Source organism: Crocodylus porosus, unplaced genomic scaffold, assembly GCF_001723895.1.
Source record: "Crocodylus porosus isolate Cpor-Errol unplaced genomic scaffold, CroPor_comp1, whole genome shotgun sequence".
Lineage (NCBI taxonomy): Eukaryota > Metazoa > Chordata > Crocodylia > Crocodylidae > Crocodylus > Crocodylus porosus.
In genome coordinates, this window is record NW_017728909.1 from 42,923,023 (window position 1) to 42,934,540 (window position 11,518).

An 11,518-nucleotide genomic window follows, 5' to 3' on the forward strand; every position below is an offset into this window, starting at 1 on the left:
GGTAACTTGGGACCACCTAGTAACTTGAGCCAGGAGAGGGAATTCAAGAAAGCATTTCTATTTTAACATTCCTGAGGCTGCAGAAAGCAAAATGTATCCACATTATTTTTCTAAAGAAATCTGTTTAAGTTTAGTGGGTTCATAAAAACATACAAGCAAATTTTAGCTGCAAAAAAGCCCCAAGTGGGTTTTTTATTTTTGGAATTTTTATAAAAACAAAACTAAATGCATCAATGGAGGGAAAGGAGACATGTTAATAACAAGCATTCACTTAACCATGGCAGGCTTTTTCATTTATCACCCATTGTCTTCTGAAATTACATCTTCATTTTATTATAAGTTCTGTTTAAAGGTTTTTCAATGCAGAAAGTAGTTCTGCTATGCCATGCACACACTCTTCAGCATAAAAATATCATACAGATTGAATACTATTACAGACTAAATTTACTGCCACTAATGATAAACTCTAACCAGGAACTTTAACCCAGGTATTCTTGTTTGGGGTCTATTATCTGGAAGAAGCATTAACACCCCCTCCAACGGAATTACCTGCAAGTACTCCAAAACAATGACTGGAAAAAGGATAACTGCCATGCAAGGCAAACTATTACCCTTTATGAGAAAAGATTTCCCAAACTATGCTTTTTTTTTTTTTTTTTTGCCTAAAACGCTGTAGGAATAAGGTGAATAGTGGTCACTGGGGAAGAAGGATGAGGTGCCTGAGGAAAAAGAATTGGTCATGAAAGAATTAAGAAAAATGTTTAAAAATTGTTGGCAGTCAACTATCCATAGCCATAATAACAGTAATATTCCAGCTGCCTACATTCCCCTCCTAACTGAATAAGGTATTTTTCAGTTCCTGACTCTGAATGCCATATAGTATCACTGACACTTCTACAGATGATTGTCATGATCTCACACTGACATGCCACATGTCAGTGGTGTGTAAAGTGATCTCTCTCTGTATATTTAAGGCACGATACAACAGCCCCTATTCACACGATTAACAGCTACATGATTAGACTTGTGGCTTTTAATTCTGTATGATGCTTTTAGACTTCCAGAAGACAGTGGAGGCCAAAGTCAGAATTCAGAATCTGAGCCAGGTGCTGAGCCTGTATGTGCAAAGGATGGCTAAGAAAACATCCACTGAAGTCATACAGCAGCTGCAGGCACACTTTGTGAGGGCTACTTTCTTCTACACAACTGCTTGCACAGCTCCTTATGCTGGGATTTTGGAAGGAGAGAAAGATCTGTCTAGTCCTTTTCTCGTGCCCATTGGCCTGCTGCCATATAGGAACCTATGCTAAAGTTTAAAAAAATGAATAGTAGAGCACTGAGGAATAGTTACATATATTTAGTATAACTATCAGGTAAGAGAAAGCTTTCTTGGTTGAATGCTTCTTTGTGATTTTCTCCTTTAAAACAGTGCTAGTGATAATTCTGACACCTCTTCAGTTCTCATCTGCCCACACAAATTTCAGAAACAGTAGCTTAATTCAAATATAAATAATCTAAAAAAGTGTTTGTTGAACAAGCTTTAGTTAAAGTGACCCCACCACCATTTTGAAGCTCAAGATACTGAATACATGAGTGGTTCCCAAGAGCTATTCTAATTAAAATGTCCCACCCCCACCCCAGAGCATGTGTAAAGGTACCCTACTGCATTATTCAAGGTTGCAAAGTTATTTGTTATTTATGTATCTATTAGAAGTAATCCTTGCATGAACTCCCTTTAATAAACAAATTTTCAGTTAAAATCACTAGTGAAATGCAATAATTACAGCAAATAGCAAACACGCCTTTTTGGTGACATACAGCAAGAAAAACAGCTCTCTACCATGACTCCAGTCATGTCCCCCATCCTGATAAGCACACGCTACATTGTCACAGCATGAAGGAGGTTCAGCATTTGCTCTTATTTATGTCACTATGTTACATTTCCACAAGGTGATACAAAAAAAGCATTCTTGATGCTGTGCACTGATGTATGTAACATGGTGGCAATTTAAACCACAAGGTACAATTGCTGTGGTTAGGGCCAGGTACAAATGCTACACTTATTGCACAATAAGCACTCAAAAGCGCTCTACACCTGTAACTGAACAGATGTTTACCGTACATAGACTGCTTTAAACATGGTGGATTCCAGTTTAAGATATACCTGGATATATGTATATGTAGTATCAGACTGCACTTCAGGTTAGAGCTCACTATCAAATGCATGCGCCACATCCCCTTGAGACTTAAGTTCAGCTGCAGTCCCCTGGTGTTCTGGGGGCTCCTCCCTGGGCAGCATGCCAGCCTCAGCCAGAGCTCATCTGGTTCAGGTGAGCACTGGCCCAACCCCATTCCTCAAGGCTGTCACAGAGACAAGACAGAAAAGGCTGGATGGGCTGGATGGGCTTTTTGCCATAGGGGGAAAAAACAGAGACCCCCCCCCCGCACAAGCCTCTTAGCTTGCTGGTTTGTAGTTTTTGGAAGAGCTGATCTGGGCCAGGCCCATTGTGCAGTGGGACTCCCCCCACCCCCTCATCCCCTATCTGGTGTAGGAGGAATAGTGCCCCTGTGGCAGGGCACTATGTGTGCCTGCCACTTTAAGGCTCTGGAGCTGGCAGTCTCCAGATGCCTAATGAGGGCAGCCATTTTAGGCTCAGGGCTGCCTATAAAAACAAGGCAGTTTGGCTGCTGGAGGTCAGGCAACAACACTGCCTGGCCAGAGAGCTGCGGAGTTTCATCCAGAGGTCTGGGAGAGGCTATTAGGGGATGGAGGAGGCCTCATTTTGGGGGGGGGGCACAGACCACAGTGCCAGTGAGGGTGCAGCTTTTGGGGGGCACAGACCCTGGCACCAGTGAGGGCGCAGCCTTTTTGAGGGGGGCAGACCCAGGTGCCAGCGAGGGCACAGCCTTTTGGGATGAAACTAACCCCAGCACTGGAAGGATGAACTTAAAAAGGCCAGGGACGCCTGCTGTGGGGGTGTGCAAGGATAAAGATATATAGATATATGGGGGGGGGGGGTTGTGTGTGTTGTTGCTGGGACTGGCGGGTTGCCCCTGGTTTTGAACCGGTGGCCCCTTTGCTGTGGGGCTGGTGTCCGCACCCCTGGGCCAGGGGGGCCTTGCTCCAGAAAGGAACAGAAAAGGGGGCCACAAGCCTCCATGCACTTGAAGGAAAAGCTAGAGCCTCAGGGTCAAACCCTGTGTGGTGGGTCTGGATGAGGAGGCCTAGCTAGAATAAAAGGGTTCAGGCCATTCTAGGAGAGACCCCCAACATACTCAATAGAATAGGCAGTCTCCCACTTTCATAATAAATTCCAACAAGACATGGCAGGCGCGATTAGAGAGGGACAAGGCTTCCAAGGGCGCCCCACATAAGGTGTGGATAACTAGGAAGATGGCACCAGGGAAGGAGACACATTACAGCCCCCTTGCTGCATGTATCCAGCCTGGCCCCCCTCCCCACCCAGGACCCAAGCCAAAAAATTGGGGAGTCTGCTCATCTGGGCTTGGCATTCTCCAGCAGCTCAGGCAGGCTTTGAGCCCACCTCCTCCCCCAACACACAAAAGGGCAAATGTCTGTTCTGTTTGCTCCCAACCTAACCTAGGGTACTTTGAGTAAAGCTCAAAACTTAGAGCACTTCTGCCTCAGGCTTTCTGAACATCTGTGCCTACCCTAGATGTCATCTTCTTCTGCCTGGGACTCCTCTTTATATTTTTTAAATATATTATAAATAAATATATAAATATATATAAATAAATTATATGGAAATAACAGTAAGTGCTCTCCTCTGATCATTGTTTGGTAAATTTGAATGATCTACTAGGTTTTATCAGCACTACCATGAGAAACCTAATTGGCACCAGTGGTAAAAATTAATCAAGCAAATGATAACTAGCAATAAAGCAAACAGCAAATACCAGCTGAAGTTCCACTTTATAAACTTACCCAATGTTCCACAGGGCTTGTTTTTATAAGTGCAGATATCATATCTGTTGAGAAGAAAAAAACAGATAAATACAAAAGAGGATCCAACCTGTGTGATATTTTATATATTTATCACATTTCTGTTTCTGAGCTCAAGTTGTCAGACCGCAATCAGTGCAATTATGTGCTGCCAGCTGGTGTCGGCATTTTCTACACTCCGGTGTAAACCGCAAACTGCAATACACTCACAACCTCTGGCCTCATGCCAGTGGGACACCTGCCAGTAAGAAAAAAATGGTTAAAGTAGAGCTTTGTAATCACCAGCTCTATAAAACAGCCTACCATGCTGTTACAGAGTTATAGCAGCATATCTTCAGACCCCTACTGCTTCTTCAAGAGACCCACTAGCAACTTCAGTTCTTCTAAACCTACTTATTTTTTCTTACATTAAACATGGCATATTTTAGAACAAATTAGCCACATTAGTTTAAATTTCTACGGTATCAACTCTTATTCTCATCTTTAAAAAAATGAATTCTTGACAGTTGCTGTGAATATTATTAAAAATCAGATAGAGATATTAGATTTTTTCTCTAATTACCTTCAAAAGATTATATCTGCTTTAAAAGTAGTCCATGAAACAATTATATATTTTTTTCAATTTTTTTATCTAGTACATAAAGTTCTGAAAAAAGAAAACTCTCCTCCAACAATCAGTCTCCAGTCAAACAGCATGGTGGAATAAATTATCAGTGTTTGGGGCTTCAGAAGTAATTAAAATGTTTTCTGAAACAGAGCTGATGTACAGTGTAAATAATATAGCCAACATGTTTCTAGGGTTTTTGAACCATTTGAAAGCAAAACAATGAAGATGAGGAGACATGGCTTCTTTGGCCCCGGTCTTTTGACTGCTGTATGCATGAAGACCACTATACCCACGTGGAATCCCAGTGATTATAATGGGGGTCCATCCAACTGAATGTCAAGGCCAGCCTTCATGAGGATCCATTTTTAGGACCAAGGCCAAATTCATTTTTCAGAAACATGTTTGTCCAATTCAGAATTAAGCATCTAGGTCACCTACATAATGTGTAGAATGACAGACAGGTGCCTTCAAAGGGTAATTCAGAAAGCTCCAAGATGTACCAAAGTAGCTGATACTAAATACTAAAGCACAATGCTAAAGTAAGTCTGAAATCCCACCCTCTTAGGAACTTAAGCACCTGACTCAAGCCAGCTGCTATCTCCATTTACTTGCAATTCAGAATGCTTAGTCCCACTGCTGTTCTACTCCTCTCTAGCAAATAATCTAATAGTTACAGCATTTGCCTAGGAAGCAGAAAACCTAAGTTCTAGGCTTATCTCATCCTGATGAAATCTGAACTCAAGACTCCCACTTCTGAGAAGAATGATCTAACCATCAGACTACAGAACAAACTGAGCAGGAAGACTCCCTACACTTCCTCTAAGCTGGGCCACACAATGTGGTCAAGCATGCAAGAAGCATGGGGCTAGAAAAACAAACAACAGGGAGTCCTATAGCCTAGCTTTACTGGAAATGCCTATAATACATCCAAACTTTTCTTTTTTACTTGAATATACCTTTTCCCCCCTAAAATCAGCCCCCTCAAAATTGGGGTCCATGTTTTAAGCAGGAAAGCTGTTTTCTTCCTTGGAAAAGAAGCAAGTCTAGAGACACTGTTTGTGCCATTTAGCTGCCAAGAAAGCAGAGTCCTATCTTAACCCTCTCACAGCCTGTAGTTTGTGTCTGAAGCAGAAAGTGAACTATTGGTAGTATCTTGGTGAGGCTCGTGATGTGAAAACAATACTTTATTTACAGAAACTTATATTAAAAACTGCTTACAGTAACCAGGATTAAAGGTCTTGCTACCACTTTTGCGAAGGTCTAGGGCATGACCTTGTATAAAATAAATTTAAGTCCTCTTGGGAACATAGTGGACACATCTACATGTACAATTAATGTGCTTCAATTTTCTGCACAGAAAATTCAAGTGCATTAAATAGCACTTGGAATGCATCAGCACATGTGCCTATCAGGAACAAATTTGCTCCCAAGAGGAGAAGTTCATTCCAAGGCTTCTCCTGCCTTGCTGTGGCCCCCTGCAGCAGTCAGGGAAAGTTCCAGGCAGAGCCTGGTCTCAATCTCCACAGGGCAGGGAAAGCTGTCCTGGCTCTAGAGTAGGGGCAGGCAATTATTTCGGGTGGAGGGCCGCTTACTGAGTTTTGGCAAGCCATCAAGGGCCTCATGACAGATAAATTTTAATTTTATAAATTTTTTAGGGGCCCCGTGGGATGGAAAGAATGGCCTGGCATGCTGCATCCAGCTCATGGGCCACATTTTGCCCACCCCTGCACTAGAGGCAGCTGCCTTCCAGCCATGTGAAGATTGGGCAATTTCTGCAAGGTAGGAAGAGCTGTCCCAGCTCTGGGGACTGCTGCCTCCCAACTGCATGGAGATTGAGACCAGTCCTAATTTCTGCAGGGCAGAGAGAGCTGTTTTGGCTTTGTGGGGACTGGTCCCAATTGCTCTGCAGCTGGGAGGAAGCTGCCCTGTAGCCAGGACAGCTCCCCCCACCCCACAGAGATCAGGACTTAACTAAGTAGTGGGGGCCCCCTGCTGCCTGGGTGACCAGGAGCAAATTGCTACACATGCGATTCAGCACATTAGTTAATGCACCATTTTTCTAGTACCTGTATGTGATGGAACTAGCAAATGGTGCATTAGACTAAATTAATGTGCAGTAAACACGCACATGTAGCCAGTGATGCTTTACTGCACATTAGATAAGTCTAATGTAAAATAAGTCTACAGTAAAGCATTTCATGTAGATGTACCCAGTACCCAGGAAATGTGGCATCCCAGGAGATAGTATAAGTGAGGCAACTGGCACTAGGAACTTACTGGTGCCACACGTCCTGGACTTACTGTGTCACCCAGTTGGTCACAACTCTAGAAAAATCTTCTTCTACATTCTGTCTATTAAGCATAGGTGGACATTTTATTTGGAGGAGTTACTGTACATGAGAAAATATGGAGTTTATGAAACAACTAAGAGTATGAACCTATAAATAGGGACCTACCTAATTCATAGTTTCATAGTTTCTAGGTGTCCCGGGGAGCTAGAGCAGGACTTACTGGCACCATTGGAGGAACCCGCACAGCACACCTGCCACTTGTTTATACAGACACGGCCGGAAGATGACGTCATCGGGAGCAGGCGGCCGGCGGGGATAAAAGCGGCCGCGGAAGAAAGGAAGGGGGAAGCAGAGGAACTGGGACCGGGTCCAGCAGCAGGAGGGGTAGAGAGCCCCAGTGCGGAGCAGGCTGCAGCTTCCCCAGGGAGAGGGGCGGAGAGCCCCAGTGCAGAGCAGGCAGCAGCTTCCCCAGGGAGAGAGGTGGAGAGCCCCAGGGAGGGGCAGCGACCCACTCTGATGGAGGAGAGAAGAGCAACAACGGCCGGCTGCAGGGCATCGGATGAGCGGAGGTGGGCAATGAGGCAGGAGACGGATTGCAAGGAAAGAAAAGCCAGAAGAACGGCTGATGAGAAACCTTTGGGTTACGGACCTGAAGCTTACGAGACCCCCAGGTTGAGTGCCGGGGCGGTGGCGTGGGGACACAGCCCTGCAAGAGGGGGCGAGGACCCGGGAGAGCCCCGAGAGGGTGCAGTCGGGCGGAGGTCACTGCCAACCAGCCGTGTTTAGAAACCCCTGGGGGGGGGCACTAGGGAGACTGAGGGCCAGATATTGCCCAAGGGGACCTGGGGAGGTCCGAATAGGAGCCTCAGCCGGAAAGGGGCTGAGGAGCAGGGCTTTAAGTTGTTTTTAGGTTTCTTTCCCAGTTAAAAGGGTACCCCAGCAGGAACAGCTGAGGTATCACAGTCATGAAGATAGGATCAAGGATACTTTAGAGGGGCACGACCTGTGCTGTGACCCAGGGCCAGGTCAAACAGGACTTAGGAAGGAGAGGACGGGGCAGACTGGCCCGCTAGTAGTACGATGAGGGCAGGTCAGGCCAAGGGGAGCTACCAGCCCACCAATGAGAGGTCTGACCCACGAAAGAGGGGAAAGCACTAGAGGTGGCGTGAGGCCGGGGTACAGGGGTGGCAGAGTCCCACGACGTGGCCACCGAGGGATCCCGTGCCGTGGAGCAGCCACGAACCGACCTGAACTGAACTTAACAGCAAGTCGTGACGGGCAAGAACTAAGGCGGGGACTGGGCCGTAAGAGATCTACTCTGAACCCATAGTGATCCTGTGTGAGCAGCGGCATTCCCCCCTACCGGAGGTGAACCACCTATAGGTGAGGGTCCTAGTCTGGCAGCCACACTAGGGTTGGAAGGGACCTGAGCAGATCATCGAGTCCAACCCCCTGCCATGGCAGGAAAGAGTACTGGGGTCAAATGACCCCAGCAAGGTGTTCATCTAGCCTCCTCTTAAAGACCCCCAGGGTAGGAGCCAGCACCACTTCTCTTGGAAGTTGGTTCCAGATCCTAGCCGCCCTGACCGTGAAGTAGCGCCTCCTGATATCTAGCCTAAATCTACCCTCTGCCAGTTTGTGACCGTTATTCCTGGTCATTCCTGGTAGTGCTCAGGGGAACAGAGACTTCTCCAGTGCCTGCTGGTCCCCTCTGACTAGTTTGTAACAGGCCACTAGATTCCCCCCTCAGCCTTCTGTTGTGGAGGCTGAACAGGGTCAGGTCCCTGAGACTCTCCTCGTAGGGCCTGCCCTGCTGCCCCCTGATCATGCGAGTGGCCCTCCTCTGGACCCTCTCCATGTTGTCCGCATCCCTCTTGAAGTGCAGTGCCCAGAACTGGACGCAGTACTCCAGCTGCGGTCTGACCAGTGCCGCATAGAGGGGGAGTATCGCCTCCTTGGACCTGCTTGATAGTGGTTGCCTCCAGATTTTGCAGTCCCAGAGTACCATAAGGTGCCATTTTTGCAGTTGAGCGTAGTGGGTCGTCCCACACCTTTGAATGTCAGAAGGGTCCCAGCAGTCCCACCCATCTCTAGAAATTGACAGATGAACATTTATCAATCTCCAGGGAGGGGCAAGACCTCCAGGGCTTTGTGGCCAAACAAAGGCATGCAGGGCATGCTGTGCTCTGCCATGAAAATCTCCCTCTCTCTCTCCCCACTCATGCTTCAGGATGCCAGGGCTTCCCGCCCCTTTTTGTGGTTCCCTTCCCCTTGTCCTTCCCCCCCTATTCCCCCCTGCTTGCTGACCATTTTCCTGCTTTTTCACAGGGAGCAGGCTTTATCATAAGAACCAAACTTTTTCATGGGAACATAGCAAATTTGCAGCTTCTGCAAAAATGACAGAATCATGAATTTGGTAGGTCCCTACCGATAAGTGCAGTAGATATGCCTGAAAGGAACTAATTAGCTGATGGGAACAAGCAATAGTAGAGCACAGTATATACTTTCTGCATATATCATAAATTTAAAAAAAGGCTGAAAATTGTCTAAGTACAGATTAGAGCTAAGTACAGATTAGTCAAAGGGCTTTCCCCTCACAGTTCTGCTGGGCTATGAATGCCCCAACTCCACCCACTTGCCAGCCCCCCCATATGTCAGTCATGGGGGTCAGTGGGGGTCAGGAATTGACCTCCTGCTCTGTCCCGCCCCACCAGGGTCTGCATAGTGGGAGTATAAACCCCCAAGGCTAACACAGTGGGTGAGGATGGGTGAAGAGTTGGAGCTGAGTTGTTTGCAGTCCAGCAGAGCCATGCTGTTGAAAAGAAAGCCCCCACCTCAGAGGCTCTCTCTCCTACCTGCTGTGTAGACCCCATCTGGTGGGCTGGGGCCAGAGCAAGGTTCCACTCCTCCCCATTACCCACCTCCCCATGGCTGGGAGGGGGGGGTAGTGAGGGGGTGGGGCTAGGGTGGCAGAGTTTTGCTGCAGAGAGGGAAAGCCCCTAAACCTCAGGGAGTTTCCCTTTACCCCCCACACTATGCAGACCCCAGCTGGGGGGAGCCAGCACCAGGGTGGGGGTCTGTTGCCCCCCATACTGCCACTGACAGGGCTGGAGAGGCTGCCTCCATTCTCTGACAGTCAGGGGTGGGGCCTCCTGGCTTAGCTGCAGCAGACAAGCTGGGGCAGAGGCTAGCTCACCCAACCTGCAAGTGGGGGGTTAGCAGGGACTGCAATGCATCTTGGGATTCAGGGGGACTGAGACCTAACTTATGTCAGGAAGAGATCTGGGGCAGATGTTCAATAGACTGACTGGTTTAACCTAAATCAGTTACAGCCCTCTCCGGGTTTATCTTAAACCAGTTTCAGGCATTTTGAAACTGATCTATATACACCAGACTTCTGGTCTGTTACAGGTTTAAACTGGTTTCCAATTACTTATATGGTTTATTAGTAATTTCTGTCTCTAGCCAGAAGTGTAAGCAGGCAGAACTAACATGAGAGAGATGTAGACACATGACACATTTAGTACAAATACAGTGACTTAATGCGATAGTAAAAGTGGAACAAACAAGTGATGCACAGCCTTACTCTGGGGTAAGTCACCCCATTTCAAGACAAGGACATCCTTCATACAGTAAGTAATAACTATATCCAGTGCAAGTTAAAATGATGTACTAGTTCTGTATCCACTTTCCGAGTCAGTTTCATCTAGGGGTGGCCACTTGTTAAATGAAAACTGGGTCTATGCCATCTAGTGACAAGGTATGGGAAAAGCACCTACTTCAGCCATCTTGGAAAAGTACCAGCTGGGGGGAGGGGCACAAATTGAGGGGGCTCTGATCCAAGCACCCTCCCCTCCAGCTCAGGCCAGACAAAACCCAGCCAGCAGCTCAGTGCTGTTCACTTCCCTCTCCCCCCATACCCCTCCCTCCATGCTGACACCCCCGGAGCTGGGAGTGGAGGAGGGGCTGGGAAGAGGGGTGGTTCAGCTGCCTCCTCAGAGGCTGATGGAACATCCCCACCTGCTGGCCAGGAGGGCCGGTCCAGGCAGGCTCAATCCCCCACCACCCAACAGGCAAACATCTGTTGGGTTAGGAGTGGGGCACTCTAACTCATGGCGCCATAGGTTAGAGCAGGGGCCTGAATGTCTGTCTGCACCCTGTGTGTCCACTCTTTGCCAGAACAGATTCACTATAGATTCAAATCAGGGCCAAATAACTCTATAGTAATTGTGTTGGTGTCCAGACCCAGAGATCCACAACAATGTAGGCACTAGGGAATATTACAAAATCACCTGAAAGCACCCCCACTTATAGTAAATTACTTTACCCATTAAGCAGCACATGTGAACAATGTATGGTACTGAGGTAGCTGGTGTTAAGCAGGGGTTTTGAAGGACATACATTTCTTGTATGTAGATGTTAAGTGGGGGAGTGGGAAATAATTGTAGCTGGGAAAAAGTGAGAAGCAGACACTGTAAGGAGAGGCGAGACCGTCTTTGACATATACCTGAAAGATGGAATTTGCTGTAAGATTAACTGCAGAGCAGTATGTCCTACTCAACTTCAGGCATCAAGGACAACAAAAAGTCCTTTTTCAGATATGTGGGGAGCCGGAGGAAAAGCAAGGGCAATGTTGGAACCCTGCTAAACCAGATG

General features: G+C 47.1%; 1 protein-coding gene across 1 annotated transcript in view; it reads right to left on the reverse strand.

Annotated features, from left to right (window-relative positions):
- The window catches only part of ADAMTS6 (ADAM metallopeptidase with thrombospondin type 1 motif 6), a 346,787-nt gene that overhangs the window by 204,398 nt on the left and 130,871 nt on the right, over positions 1 to 11,518 (reverse strand). The window contains exon 8 of the mRNA XM_019532140.1: positions 3,947 to 3,990. Within this exon, the coding sequence (XP_019387685.1) occupies positions 3,947 to 3,990 (44 nt within the window). The remainder of the gene's footprint in view (positions 1 to 3,946; positions 3,991 to 11,518) is intronic.